The following is a 12,950-nucleotide window of genomic DNA, read 5'->3' as shown; positions in this document are numbered from 1 at the left end:
ATATGTACACATACATATGTTTATATGTATGTATATATATTTGTGTGTATGTGTATTGTATATATGTATGTATGTACGTGTATATATGTGTGTGTGTGTGTGTATATATATATATATATATATATATATATATATATATGTATATATATATATATGTATATATATATATATGTATATATATATATATATATATATATATATATATATATATATATATATACATATATATATATATATATATGTGTGTATATATTAGGGGTGTAACGGTACGTGTATTTGTATCGAACCGTTTCGGTACGGGGGTTTCGGTTCGGCACGCGGGCGTACCGAACAGGTTCGGAAGCAGAAGTCTTCACAAGCTGCTCTGTTTTCTGCCTCTGTCTCTGCCTCATTGTCCCGCCCACACAACCATCTGATTGGTTACATACAAAGCCAATCAGCAGTGCGTTTTCAGACTTCAGAACGATGTAGTCAATGCTTTAGCGTCGAGCAGATATTCGTCTAGCAGGGGAAGAGCGGACTCTACCCAAATTATACTAAACACTTCCCAATCACAACTATTACAAACATCAATATGAGCCCGTTGACCTTCTAGAAACTTAAACTGCAGCTCATCTCGCTCACAGTATAGGCTTGAGGTGAAGGCTAATTAGCTGCTAGCTTAACGTTAGCTCATTTGTCTGTGTGTGTGTGTGTGTGCGTGCGTGCGTGCGAGCGTGCGTGCGTGTGCGTGTTTTAGGGGCAGCAAAGCCCTGTCTGTCTGTCATTTCATTGAACTCCATTGTGTTTAGGGATGAATAGTCTCTCCTATTGCAATTGTACTATTTTTCAGCTATAGTTACATGAATCATTAGTAATGTAGCAGCCTAGTTTTGAATAGCAGGGTCCCTGCTATCACATGTTGATAAAAATACAACATTTACATAATAAAAGTCAACTACAGGCTTCCCAAATGCTGTAATAAATTAAGCATGATGAGTTGACATTAAACAGTTTCAATGGAAACTGTTTAATGTTGCACTTTTTATATGTAGAGGGAAGGTTTTTTCATTTAATTTAATCAAAGCAACAACTTGAGGCAGTTTAATGTTGATTAACGTGGGCAGAATTATTGTAGTGTCCCCAATGTTAAAAGGATAAAGCCATTGTTTACAAATTTGGTAAATAAAAAACATAAAATGTATATTTTGTTGATTTCTTACTGTACCGAAAATGAACCGAACCGTGACCTCTAAACCGAGGTACGTACCGAACCGAAATTTTTGTGTACCGTTACACCCCTAACACACACACACATATATACATACGTATACATACACATATATATATATATGTGTATGTATTTATGTATATATACATATGTATATATGTGTGTGTGTGTGTGTATATATATATATATATATATATATATATATATATATATATATATATATATATATATATGTATGTGTATGTATTAGGGATGCACCGATTAATCGGTAACCGAATCTATTTGGCCGAATATGGCAAAAAAAGCCACATTCGGCCTTCGGTGGAATGAGTTAAAAGCAAGGCCGAATATTGGCGTGTGACGCAAAGACGCAATTTGTTGACGCGGTGACGCAATCAACCAACGTGCAGTGTTAAATTTAAATTGTTTTGTACATAGTTAGTTTCCTTCTTTTTTGTTCTGAAGCTGAAGTACTGTTATTGACAAATCTGTTCTGGCCTGGGATATGTTGTGTACCTGTATAAGTGTATGAGGTTACAAGCACACACTTATTGAGATTTAGTGGGGCCTCTGTTTACATTATTAGCCTGTTGTGTAGGCTACCTGTATAAGTGTATGAGGTTACAAGCACACACTTAATTGAGATTTACTTGAGCCTTCTGTTTACATTATTAGCCTGTTGTGTAGGCTACCTGTATAAGTGTAAGGGGTTACAAGCACACACTTAATTGAGATTTAGTGGGGCCTCTGTTTACATTATTAGCATATCTACTGTGGTTAAGCAGACTTTTGCCAAAAGGACAATAATTCATTTGTTGTGGGTTCATCCACTTTAATGCACTTTTTTTTTTTTTTGGAATGCATGCTTTGTTTGAAGGCCTAATATAAATGAAAAACTGCTTTTTTTGAAAAGCAAAGGCTACTGGAATATTAAAAATTGTCAATATTCAATATAAATTGACTTTATTTGAAAAACATGTCTAAATATTTATTCTAGGCTATTTATACAATATTTAAAAAATTGTGAAAAACTGCATTCATTATCCGGTATTCGGCCTTCGGCCAAGCGTTTAAATTTTATTCGGCTTTGGCCACAAATTTTAATTTCGGTGCATCCCTAATATATATATATATACATATGTGTGTGTGTGTCTATATATATATATATATATATATATATACACATATCTAAGAAATGCAATAAAATTGCACTTTTGAAATGTTTGCTTTCATTTAAAAAAAAGAAATCTCCACTTTTTGTTGCCACACAGACCACAGCACACACACACCACCACTCTCAGGTTTCTGTGTGGAAAACTATGCCCATGTATTAAAACTTCTGGGTACTCCTCAGTCCGCATTTGATACATTTTTATTAGTTACACTCATTAAACGATTAATCGAAGCAACAAAATAGCAATCAAACCAATTGATCGTCGCAGTCCTAGTCCTGTAACACAACTATAAAAAAAAATCTGCACGAAAAGCTGGTTTTTATTTTGTTGATGGTTTACGTTGTGCGGTCGGAAAAGGATGGGTCAAATGTCTTGGACCCAAAATACCCCAGTAAGCTGGAATCTGCCTTTTTGTCTCATTTTTCAATGATAAAACAGAGTACTCATCTTTATTTCTGTCGCCAGTAGGCGCCAGCTAATTCTGTTTCTGTCTTCCTGTTCCCAGGTCAAACCGGGAGTGTCAGATTGACCAGCATCACCGCAACCAATGCCAATACTGTCGCCTCAAGAAGTGCTTCCGCGTGGGCATGCGCAAAGAAGGTATCTACTGAGCCCTAATCTTTTTGTGTGCAACGGTCTCGGTTTGAGTCTCTCCTGTCCAATGGTGTGTCAGTTCAGTGTCACGGTGACAGAGACACCTGTGTCCCTTTGTGTTAATCTGCACAAGCTAATATTGGCCTTATATGGCGAGGATCGACTGACACATCGACGAGATCCTGGTCAACATGGGGTAGGGTTGTACCGATACCAATGTTTTGGTACCGGTACCAAAATGTATTTTCTAAATAAAGGGGACCACAAAAGGGCATTATTGGCTTTATTATAACAAAAAGTCTTACGGTACACTAAACATGTGTTTATTATTGCAATTTTGTCCTTAAATAAAAGAGTGAACATATAAGACAACTTGTCTTTTAGTGGTAAGTAAACAAACAAAGGCGCCTAATTACAAACCCCGTTTCCATATGAGTTGGGAAATTATGTTAGATGTAAATACAAACGGAATACAATGATTTGCTAATTATTTTCAACCCACATTCAGTTGAATGCACTACAAAGACATGATATTTGATGTTCAAACTCACAAACTTAGTTTTTTTTTTGCAAATAATAATTAACTTAGAATTTCATGGCTTCAACACGTGCCAAAGTAGTTGGGAAAGGGCATGTTCACTGCTGTGTTACATCACCTTTTCTTTTAACAACACTCAATAAATGTTTGGGAACTGAGGAAACTAATTGTTGAAGCTTTGAAAGTGGAATTCTTTCCCATTTTTGTTTTATGTAGAGTTTCAGTCGTTCAACAGTCCGGGGTCTCCGCTGTCGTATTTTACGCTTCATAATGCGCCACACATTTTCCATGGGAGACAGGTCTGGACTGCAGGCGGGCCAGGAAAGTACCCGCACTCTTTTTTTACGAAGCCACGCTGTTGTAACACGTGCTGAATGTGGCTTGGCATTGTCTTGCTGAAATAAGCAGGGGTGTCCATGAAAAAGACGGCGCTTAGATGGCAGCATATGTTGTTCCAAAACCTGTATGTACCTTTCAGCATTAATGGTGCCTTCACAGATGTGTAAGTTACCCATGCCTTGGGCACTAATGCACCCCCATACCATCACAGATGCTGGCTTTTCAACTTTGCGTTGATAACAGTCTGGATGGTTCGCTTCCCCTTTGGTCTGGATGACACGATGTCAAATATTTCCAAAAACAATTTGAAATGTGGACTCGTCAGACCACAGAACACTTTTCCACTTTGTATCAGTCTATCTAAGATGATCTTAGGCCCAGGGAAGCCGGTGGCATTTCTGGATGTTGTTGATAAATGGCTTTCGCTTTGCATAGTAGCGCTTTAACTTGCACTTACAGATGTAGCGACCAACTGTATTTAGTGACAGTGGTTTTCTGAAGTGTTCCTGAGCCCATGTGGTGATATCCTTTAGAGATTGATGTCGGTTTTTGATACAGTGCCGTCCGAGGGATCGAACGTCACAGTCATTCAATGTTGGTTTTTGGCCATGCCGCTTACGTGGAGTGATTTCTCCAGATTCTCTGAACCTTTTGATATTATGGAATGTAGATGTTGAAATCCCTAAATTTCTTGCAATTGCACTTTGAGAAACGTTGTTCTTAAACTGTTTGACTATTTGCTCACGCAGTTGTGGACAAAGGGGTGTACCTCGCCCCATCCTTTCTTGTGAAAGACTGAACATTTTTTGCTAATCTGTTTTTATACCCAATCATGGCACCCACCTGTTCCCAATTAGCCTGCACACCTGTTGGATGTTCCAAATAAGTGTTTGATGAGCGTTCCTCATCAGTTTGAACATCAAATATGTTGTCTTTGTAGCATATTCAACTGAATATGGGTTGAAAAGGATTTCCAAATCATTGTATTCCGTTTATATTTACATCTAACACAATTTCCCAACTCATATGGAAACGGGGTTTGTAAGTACTCCCAGTGTGTGCGCTGCCGAACATGCTCCATTGCTTGTAAAACCAGCAATGTCACGGCTTGCCCGTTAAAATTATTTTTTTTTTAATGGGGAATTGGTACTTTTCAAACAGATTTTAGTACCGTTTTTGATTCGTTAGTACCATGATTATATACTAGTACCGGTCCTCCGTACGACACTATCATGTATCTAAAATGTGCTTTGAGTCAAGGTGTGTACTTCTACGGACCATGTCTGACCAGTCCGCCTTGTTTACTTCACACAGAAGGTAAAGCTTGTTAATGAGGCACTTTATTGCTCCCCTTGGAAAAATGATCTCGGCCCGAGTACGTCCACAGGGAGGTCAGAGGTCAACAGAGCGGCATTCCAGGGGCTGATTTGGATTCACTAGGGACGGGCGATATGTCCTGGAATCAATATCGCGTATATATTGAAGCCCCTCGCAATAACGATGAATATCACCATAGAACTATTTCAAAACGGGTTAAAAAGCTCCTACTCGGTGGCTTAGTGGTTAGAGCAGGGGTCACCAACCTTTTTGAAACCAAGAGCTACTTCTTGGGGACTGATTAATGCGAAGGGCTACCAGTTTGATACACACTTTAATAAATTGCCAGAAATAGCCAATTTGCTCAATTTACCTTTAATAAATATATATATGTATATATATATGTATAAATATATATAAATGGGTATTTCTGTCTGTCATTCCGTCGTACTTTTACGAAAGTTTTTTTGTAGAGAATAAATGATAAAAAAAACACTTAATTGAACGGTTTAAAAGCGGATTTTTTTTAATTTTTTTATTTTGAAACAATTTCAACTTTTTAAAATTCAAAATTTAAATTGGCCCTAGTGTGTGAATGTGAGTGTGAATGTTGTCTGTCTATCTGTGTTGGCCCTGCGATGAGGTGGCGACTTGTCCAGGGTGTACCCTGCCTTCCGCCCGATTGTAGCTGAGATAGGCGCCAGCGCCCCCCGCGACCCCGAAAGGGAATAAGCGGTAGAAAATGGATGGATGGATGGAAAATTAAACCGAAAAAAATTAAGAGAAAAACTAGCTAGAATGTTTTTGAAAATTTTTTTATTTTTTTTAATGGAACATCATTAGTAATTTTTCCTGATTAAGATTCATTTTAGAATTTTGATGACATGTTTTAAATAGGTTAAAATCCAATCTGCACTTTGTTAGAATATATAACAAATTGGACCAAGCTATATTTCTAACAAAGGCAAATCATTATTTCTTCTGGATTTTCTAGAACAAAATTTTTAAAAGAAATTCAAAAGTCTTTGAAATAAGATTTAAATTTGATTTTACAGATTTTTTAGATTTGCCAGAATTTTTTTGAATTTATTTTAATCATAATAAGTTTGAAGAAATATTTCAAAAATATTCTTCGTCGAAAAAACAGAAGCTAAAATGAAGAATTAAATAAAAATGTATTTATCATTCTTTACAATAAAAAAAATAAATTTGCTTGAACATTGATTTAAATTGTCAGGAAAAAAGAGGAAGGAATTTAAAAGGTAAAAAGGTATATGTGTTTAAAAATCCCAAAATCATTTTTAAGGTTGTTTTTTTTTTTTTCTCTAAAATTGTCTTTCTGAATCTTATAAGAAGCAAAGTAAAAAAATAAATGAATTTATTTAAACAAGTGAAGACCAAGTCTTTAAAATATTTTCTTGGATTTTCAAATTCTATTTGAATTTTGTCTCTCTTAGAATAAAAAATGTCGAGCAAAGCGAGACCAGCTTGCTAGTAAATAAATACATTTCAAAAATAGAGGCAGCTCACTGGTAAGTGCTGCTATTTGAGCTATTTTTAGAACAGGCCAGCGGGCGACTCATATGGTCCTTACGGCGACCTGGTGCCCGCGGGCACTGCGTTGGTGACCCCTGGGTTAGATGGGTAGGTTGTGAGTTCAAACCCCGGCTTACTCATACCAAAGACTATAAAAATGGGAGCCATTACCTCCCTGCTTGGCACTCAGCATCAAGGGTTGGAATTGGGGGTTAAATCACCCAAAATGATTCCCGGGCGCGGCCACCGCCGCTGCTCACTGCTCCCCTCACCTCCCAGGGGGTGGATAAAGGGTGATGGGTCAAATGCAGAGAATAAATTCGCCACATTTAGTGTGTGTGTGACTATCATTGGTACTTTAACTTTTTTAATAAAGTCAACAGCAAAAAGCTAAAAACTACTATTGGCTCTTATAAAGGTAGCATGGCATGTAATGAGTAACAAAAACTATTTGTAAGGGTTAAAAAAAAAAAAAAGAATCTAATCACTGTCGTATCAACTTCACACTGATATTATACTTGGTATTAGGACTCAAAGAGTTTGAGAAAAAAAAACAAATTTTTCTCTCCGAAATTGCGATTGTGATTCGATTTGCCATTTTTATAGTATGTACTTGAAAATGCATAAAAACTGCAAAAATAAGGAGTGAAGGAATACATGTTCTTTTTGGACTGTCAATCAAAATATTCTTCTCTCAAGTTGACTTTGAAAATATTTGGCTTTTCGGAGCTTTTGTCTACATCATGCCCTTAAACTGAAGAAATAATAAACAGTCATGATAATGTAATGTAATCATTATATATAAGAATTACAGATTAAAATGTAATATCGGAAATTATCGGTATCTGTTTCAAAAAGTAAAATGTATGACTTTTTGGTACACGGACGTAGGGAGAAGTACAGAGCGCCAATAAACCTTAAAGGCCCAGTCACATTATATCTACGGCTTTTCACACACACAAGTGAATGCAAGGTATACTTGGTCAACAGCCATACAGGTCACACTGAGGGTGGCCGTATAAACAACTTTAACACTGTTACAAATATGCGCCACACTGTGAACCCACACCAAACAAGAATGACCAACACATTTCGGGAGAACATCCGCACCGTAACACAACATAAACACAACAGAACAAATACCCCGAACCCCTTGCAGCACTAATTCTTTCTGGACGCTACAATATACACCTCAACCTCCTAATGCTCTCTCAGGGAGAGCATGTCCCAAATTCCAAACTGCTGTTTTGAGGCATGTAAAAAAAAATAATGCACTTTGTGACTTCGATAATAAATATGGCAGTCATAATAATAAATGTTGGCATTTTTTTTTTCATAACTTAAGTTGATTTATTTTGGAAAACCTTGTTACATTGTTTAATGCATCCAGCGGGGCATCACAACAAAATTAGGCATAAAAATGGGTTAATTCCACGACTGTATACATCGGTATCGGTTGATATCGGAATCGGTAATTAAGAGTTGGACAATATATATTATTATCGGACATCTCTAATTATGACGCTTATTGCTTTTTGAAATCGTTCACATTGAGGACACTTCGCTTATACTATATCCGATTTATTTCCCCACACAAAAGAGGCCTGGGTCGGATATGAAACATTCGTAATTGCACTGTTCACACTGACATAAAAACATCGGATACAAAACTATTCGGAACTGACGTGGAGTGTGAACAAGGCCTAGGATTGATTGTGTTCCCTGGTTGGTCGACACAATTTAGTCTGTATTGTGTCTTTGTTTTGATTATTAATATTATTGTCATGATATTACGGACCTTCGATCCCTTAACCGGTACTGCATCAGTGTGTGAAGGGTATCACCACATGGGCCCAGGAACACTTCAGAAAATCTCTCAGTAACTACAGTTGGTCGCTACATCTGTAAGTGCAAGTTAAAACGCTACTATGCAAGGCGAAAGGCATTTATCAACAACACCCAGAAACGCTGCCGGCTTTGATGGGTCCGAGATCATCTAGGATGGTCTGATGCAGAGTGGAAAAGTGTTCTGTGGTCTGACGAGTCCACATTTCGAATTGTTTTTGGACACTTTAGACCGAAGAGGAAAAGAACCATCCGGGTTGTTATAGGCTCTAAGTTGAAAAGCCAGCATCTGTGATGGTATGGGGGTGTATTAGTGCCCAAGGCATGGGTAACTTACACACCTGTGAAGGCACCGTTAATGCTGAAAGGGATATACAGATTTTGGAGCAACATATGTTGCCATCCAAGCGACATTGTCATGGACGCCCCTGCTTATTTTAGCAAGACGATGCCAACCAAGCCACATGTTACAACAGCGTGGTTTCATAGTAAAAGGGTGCGAGTACTAGACTGGCCTGCCTGTAGTCCAGACCTGTCTCCCATTGAAAATGTGTGGTGCATTATGAAGTCTAAAATACCACAACGGAGACTCCAGACTGTTGAACAACTTAAGCTGTACATCAAGCACGAATGGGAATGAATTACTCCTGAAAAGCTTAAAAAATTGATCTTTTCAGTTTCCATACGTTTACTGAGTGTTGTTAAAAGAAAAGGTGATCTAACACAGTGGTGAACATGCCCTTTCCCAACTACTTTGGCATGTGTTGCAGCCTTGAAATTCTGCGGACCTTATCTCCTTTTGTCGTTGACTACTTTTTTCATACGGTGTTGATGCGGAAATGTTTGCCTCGGCATTTTGATGGTGTGGGCGGAGATGTTGACATGCGGAGTTTCAAGCACTTTAACATTTTAACATTAACTACAAAAGAAGGCAAACAAAAGGCGCGCACAATGGCCGAGAACAAACTGGACTAATGAAAACAAAAGACTCGCACGAAGGCAGAACTATGGACAAAAAACAAAAGACACTAACTGTGGCATTAATAAACAAAACTTACGTGGCATGAGAAGAAGCTAAACTATGGATGGGCATTGAGTGACAGAGGTAGCATGGCATGACGTGAGTAAAGGTAAAGTCGCCAGGCTGACTTCCTGGCAAATTTCGGTTTAAATAATACAGGTGATTGAAAAGGTGAGTGAGTCAAAACAAAATCAGGTGCATGACATGACAGGTGAAACTAATTGGTTGGCATGGTAACAAAGCAAACAAGAAAGTGCAAAAACAGGAACTGAGTGTCCAAAAAAACTAACGGCGCATGGCCAAACAAAATCATGTTCAACAGACATGACAGGTTGCTTCGGCATTTTGTTGGTGATGTTGACATGCGGAGTTTCAAGCACTCTTCATTCTCTAGTGGGTGACTTTTCAAAGGATGCTACATATTAGTGGTAATGCTGCTTTTTTTGTAGCAACTCTTTTGCCCCACACTTGACAAATTACGGTTGTCTGCTCGACATCTTCCCGCTTGAAGCCAAACCAGACGATGTACCCCCTGCTGTTTTTCTTGGGAATCAATTCTTCCTTCATTCGTTACCAGATTTGCACCTTCTTTCTCTCGTATTACCACTCGCACCACTCCGCTAGCATCACAGCTAACGTTACCCATGCCGCTACCTCTCTGCTCCGCGAGGGCGTATACGTATGTGACATATGTAAGAAGGTGCACCTGTTTTATGTCTCTGTGAGAAAGAGAGACAAGAAAGAGTGAGAAAAGCCTGTAGTGCAGGGGTGCCCATTACGTCGATCGCGAGCTACCAGTCGACCGCGGGGGGTGTGTCAGTCGATCTCGAGCCAGGCTTTTAAAAAAAATAGACCTAAAAATTAGTGATCATCAATCTTCACCAAGACGTCACTTAAATGACATTCACGGTACCGGAGGGTCTTGTGAGATGACGCTGCCTGCTGCAAGATCATTATTATGAAAATATGACTGAGAGGAAGGCGAGAAACACTTTTTATTTCAACAGACTCTCGCGCCGTACCTTCCGTCAAAACTCTAAAGGCCGACTGCACATTTCCTATCTTCACAATAAAAGCCCTGCTTCATGCTGCCTGCGCTAACTAAATACAGAGTCTCGGAAAACTGGCGTGCACAAGCGATCCCTCAGAAAGCTGGCGTGCACATCACTTGTGCACGCCGGCTTTCCGAGACTCTTATTTTGTTAGCGCAGGCAGCATGAAGCAGGGCTTTTATTGTGAAGATAGGAAATGTGCAGTCGGCCTTTAGAGTTTTGACGGAAGGGACGGCGCGAAAGTCTGTTGAAATAAAAAGTGTTTCTCGCCTTCCTCTCTGTCATTTTTTCATAATAATGAACTGGCAGCAGCCAGCGTCATCTCACAAGACCCTCGGGTGCCGTGAATGTCAATCAAGCAAGCTACGGAATTTGCCGCCAATGTTTTTCTTGTAAAGTGTATGGAAGCTGGATGAATTAGATGCCAAAAACCAACCACTTTCATGTGGTATTGTACAGAAAGGACCACTTTTTTTCTCCTCCATTTGAAAATGTGGGCGTTATCATCATTACTGTCTGATTCCAATCAATGCAAGTCATCAGAATCAGGTAATACACCAACTTATATTATTGTCTTCGTGAAAGAAAGACATCTATATGTGTTACACATTCTTGTATTATCATTAAACACATTTAACTTGTTTACAATAATGTCTCTTTCATAAATAAATAAATATAAATGATATATATAAATGAGGTAGATCCCCTCAAGTTGGTCAATTGAAAAGTAGCTCGCCTGCAGAAAAAGTGTGGGCACCCCTGCTGTAGTGTAATGCCCGCAGCTAAAAGCAATTGCGTGACAACGTAAGCTCCAATATCACCATATAGTCATCTTCTACATTGCACAGAGACAAACCCGCGATATATCGAGTATATCAACATATCGCCCAGCCCTAGATGACATGAATCTTGCAGTGATTTGCATCTCTTCTAATGTGGAGAAAAAGCTTGCTACTCTGGACAAAGATGTCTGCCTATAATCTGACACACACCGCTGGCTGAACCCAGTTTTAACTTCTCCCCCCCCATCTTTTCTTTGACAAACCCCCTCTTCCACCCTCCTTCCTCGTCGTCTTTCTCCCTTTCATTTCCTACCCGTGAACCCTCCCCCTCTGTGTTCCCCTTCCCCCTTGGTCCCCCAACCAAACTACAGCAGTTCAACGCGGTCGCATCCCACCTCAGCCTAGCCTCAGCCCCACCCTCACGCCTTTAGGTGGCGCCAGCGGCCTGGGCGGCGGCGAGTTCTACAACAACAACAACAACAACGGCGGCGGTCAGCCGGTGTCGGAGCTCATCTCCCAGCTGCTGCGAGCCGAGCCGTACCCCAACAGCCGCTACGGGCACCAGTACAACCAGCAGGCGGGGCCCGATAACGCCATGGGCATCGACAACATCTGCGAGTTGGCGGCACGGCTGCTCTTCAGCACGGTGGAGTGGGCGCGCAACATCCCCTACTTCCCTGAGCTGCCCGTGTCCGATCAGGTTGGTGGAAAACTAACAATGTATCGACTATGCCAGGGCTCCCCCAAAAATTGGGCTGGAGGCCTGAGTGTTTGTGTGTGTGTGGATATATATGTGTAAATGTATATATATGTGTATACATATATACACACACACGTGCGTGTTGTGTGTGTATCTGTATGTGTGCGTATGTATGTATGTATATATATATGTATGTATGTATGTATATTTTGTGTATGCATGTATGTGTATATATATATGTATGTATATATGAGTATATGTATATATATGTGTGTATGTATGTATATATATATATATATGTATGTATATATATGTATATATATACATATATATGTGTATGTATATATATATGTGTATATGTATATATGTGTGTGTGTACATACAGTATATATATATATATATATACATGTATGTATGTATACAAACGTTTGTATATGTATGTGTATATATATGGAAGTATATGTATGTATAGATATATATATGTATGTGTATATATATGTATGTATATATATATACATATATATATGGAAGTATATATTTGTATATATATATGGAAATATATGTATGTATGTGTGTATATATATACATATATGTGTATGTATGTATATATATATATATGTGTGTGTGTATATACAGTATATATATGTATGTATTTATGTGTATACATACAAACGTTTGTATATGTATGTGTATACATTTATGTATATGTGTATATATATGGAAGTATATGTATGTATGCATATATATGTGTATATGTATATATATGTGTATGTATTTGTATATATATATATATGTATGTGTATATACTGTATATGTTTGTGTATACATGTATGTATAAGTG

At 38.5% G+C, this 12,950-nt stretch overlaps 1 protein-coding gene across 2 annotated transcripts in view; it reads left to right on the top strand.

Moving 5' to 3' along the window:
* The window catches only part of nr2f6a (nuclear receptor subfamily 2, group F, member 6a), a 38,314-nt gene that overhangs the window by 15,224 nt on the left and 10,140 nt on the right, over nt 1-12,950 (top strand). Inside the window, exons 3-4 of one of the 2 annotated variants that reach the window (XM_061919826.1) lie at nt 2,891-2,985; nt 11,784-12,109. In XM_061919826.1, coding sequence (XP_061775810.1) covers nt 2,891-2,985; nt 11,784-12,109 — 421 coding nt within the window. Of the gene's footprint in view, nt 1-2,890; nt 2,986-11,780; nt 12,110-12,950 lie in introns of both variants that reach the window. The other variant, XM_061919825.1, reaches the window with a different exon arrangement.

Source organism: Nerophis ophidion, linkage group LG14 (genome assembly GCF_033978795.1).
Source record: "Nerophis ophidion isolate RoL-2023_Sa linkage group LG14, RoL_Noph_v1.0, whole genome shotgun sequence".
Classification (NCBI taxonomy): Eukaryota; Metazoa; Chordata; class Actinopteri; order Syngnathiformes; family Syngnathidae; genus Nerophis; species Nerophis ophidion.
This window is presented reverse-complemented; position numbering and strand designations above follow the sequence as displayed.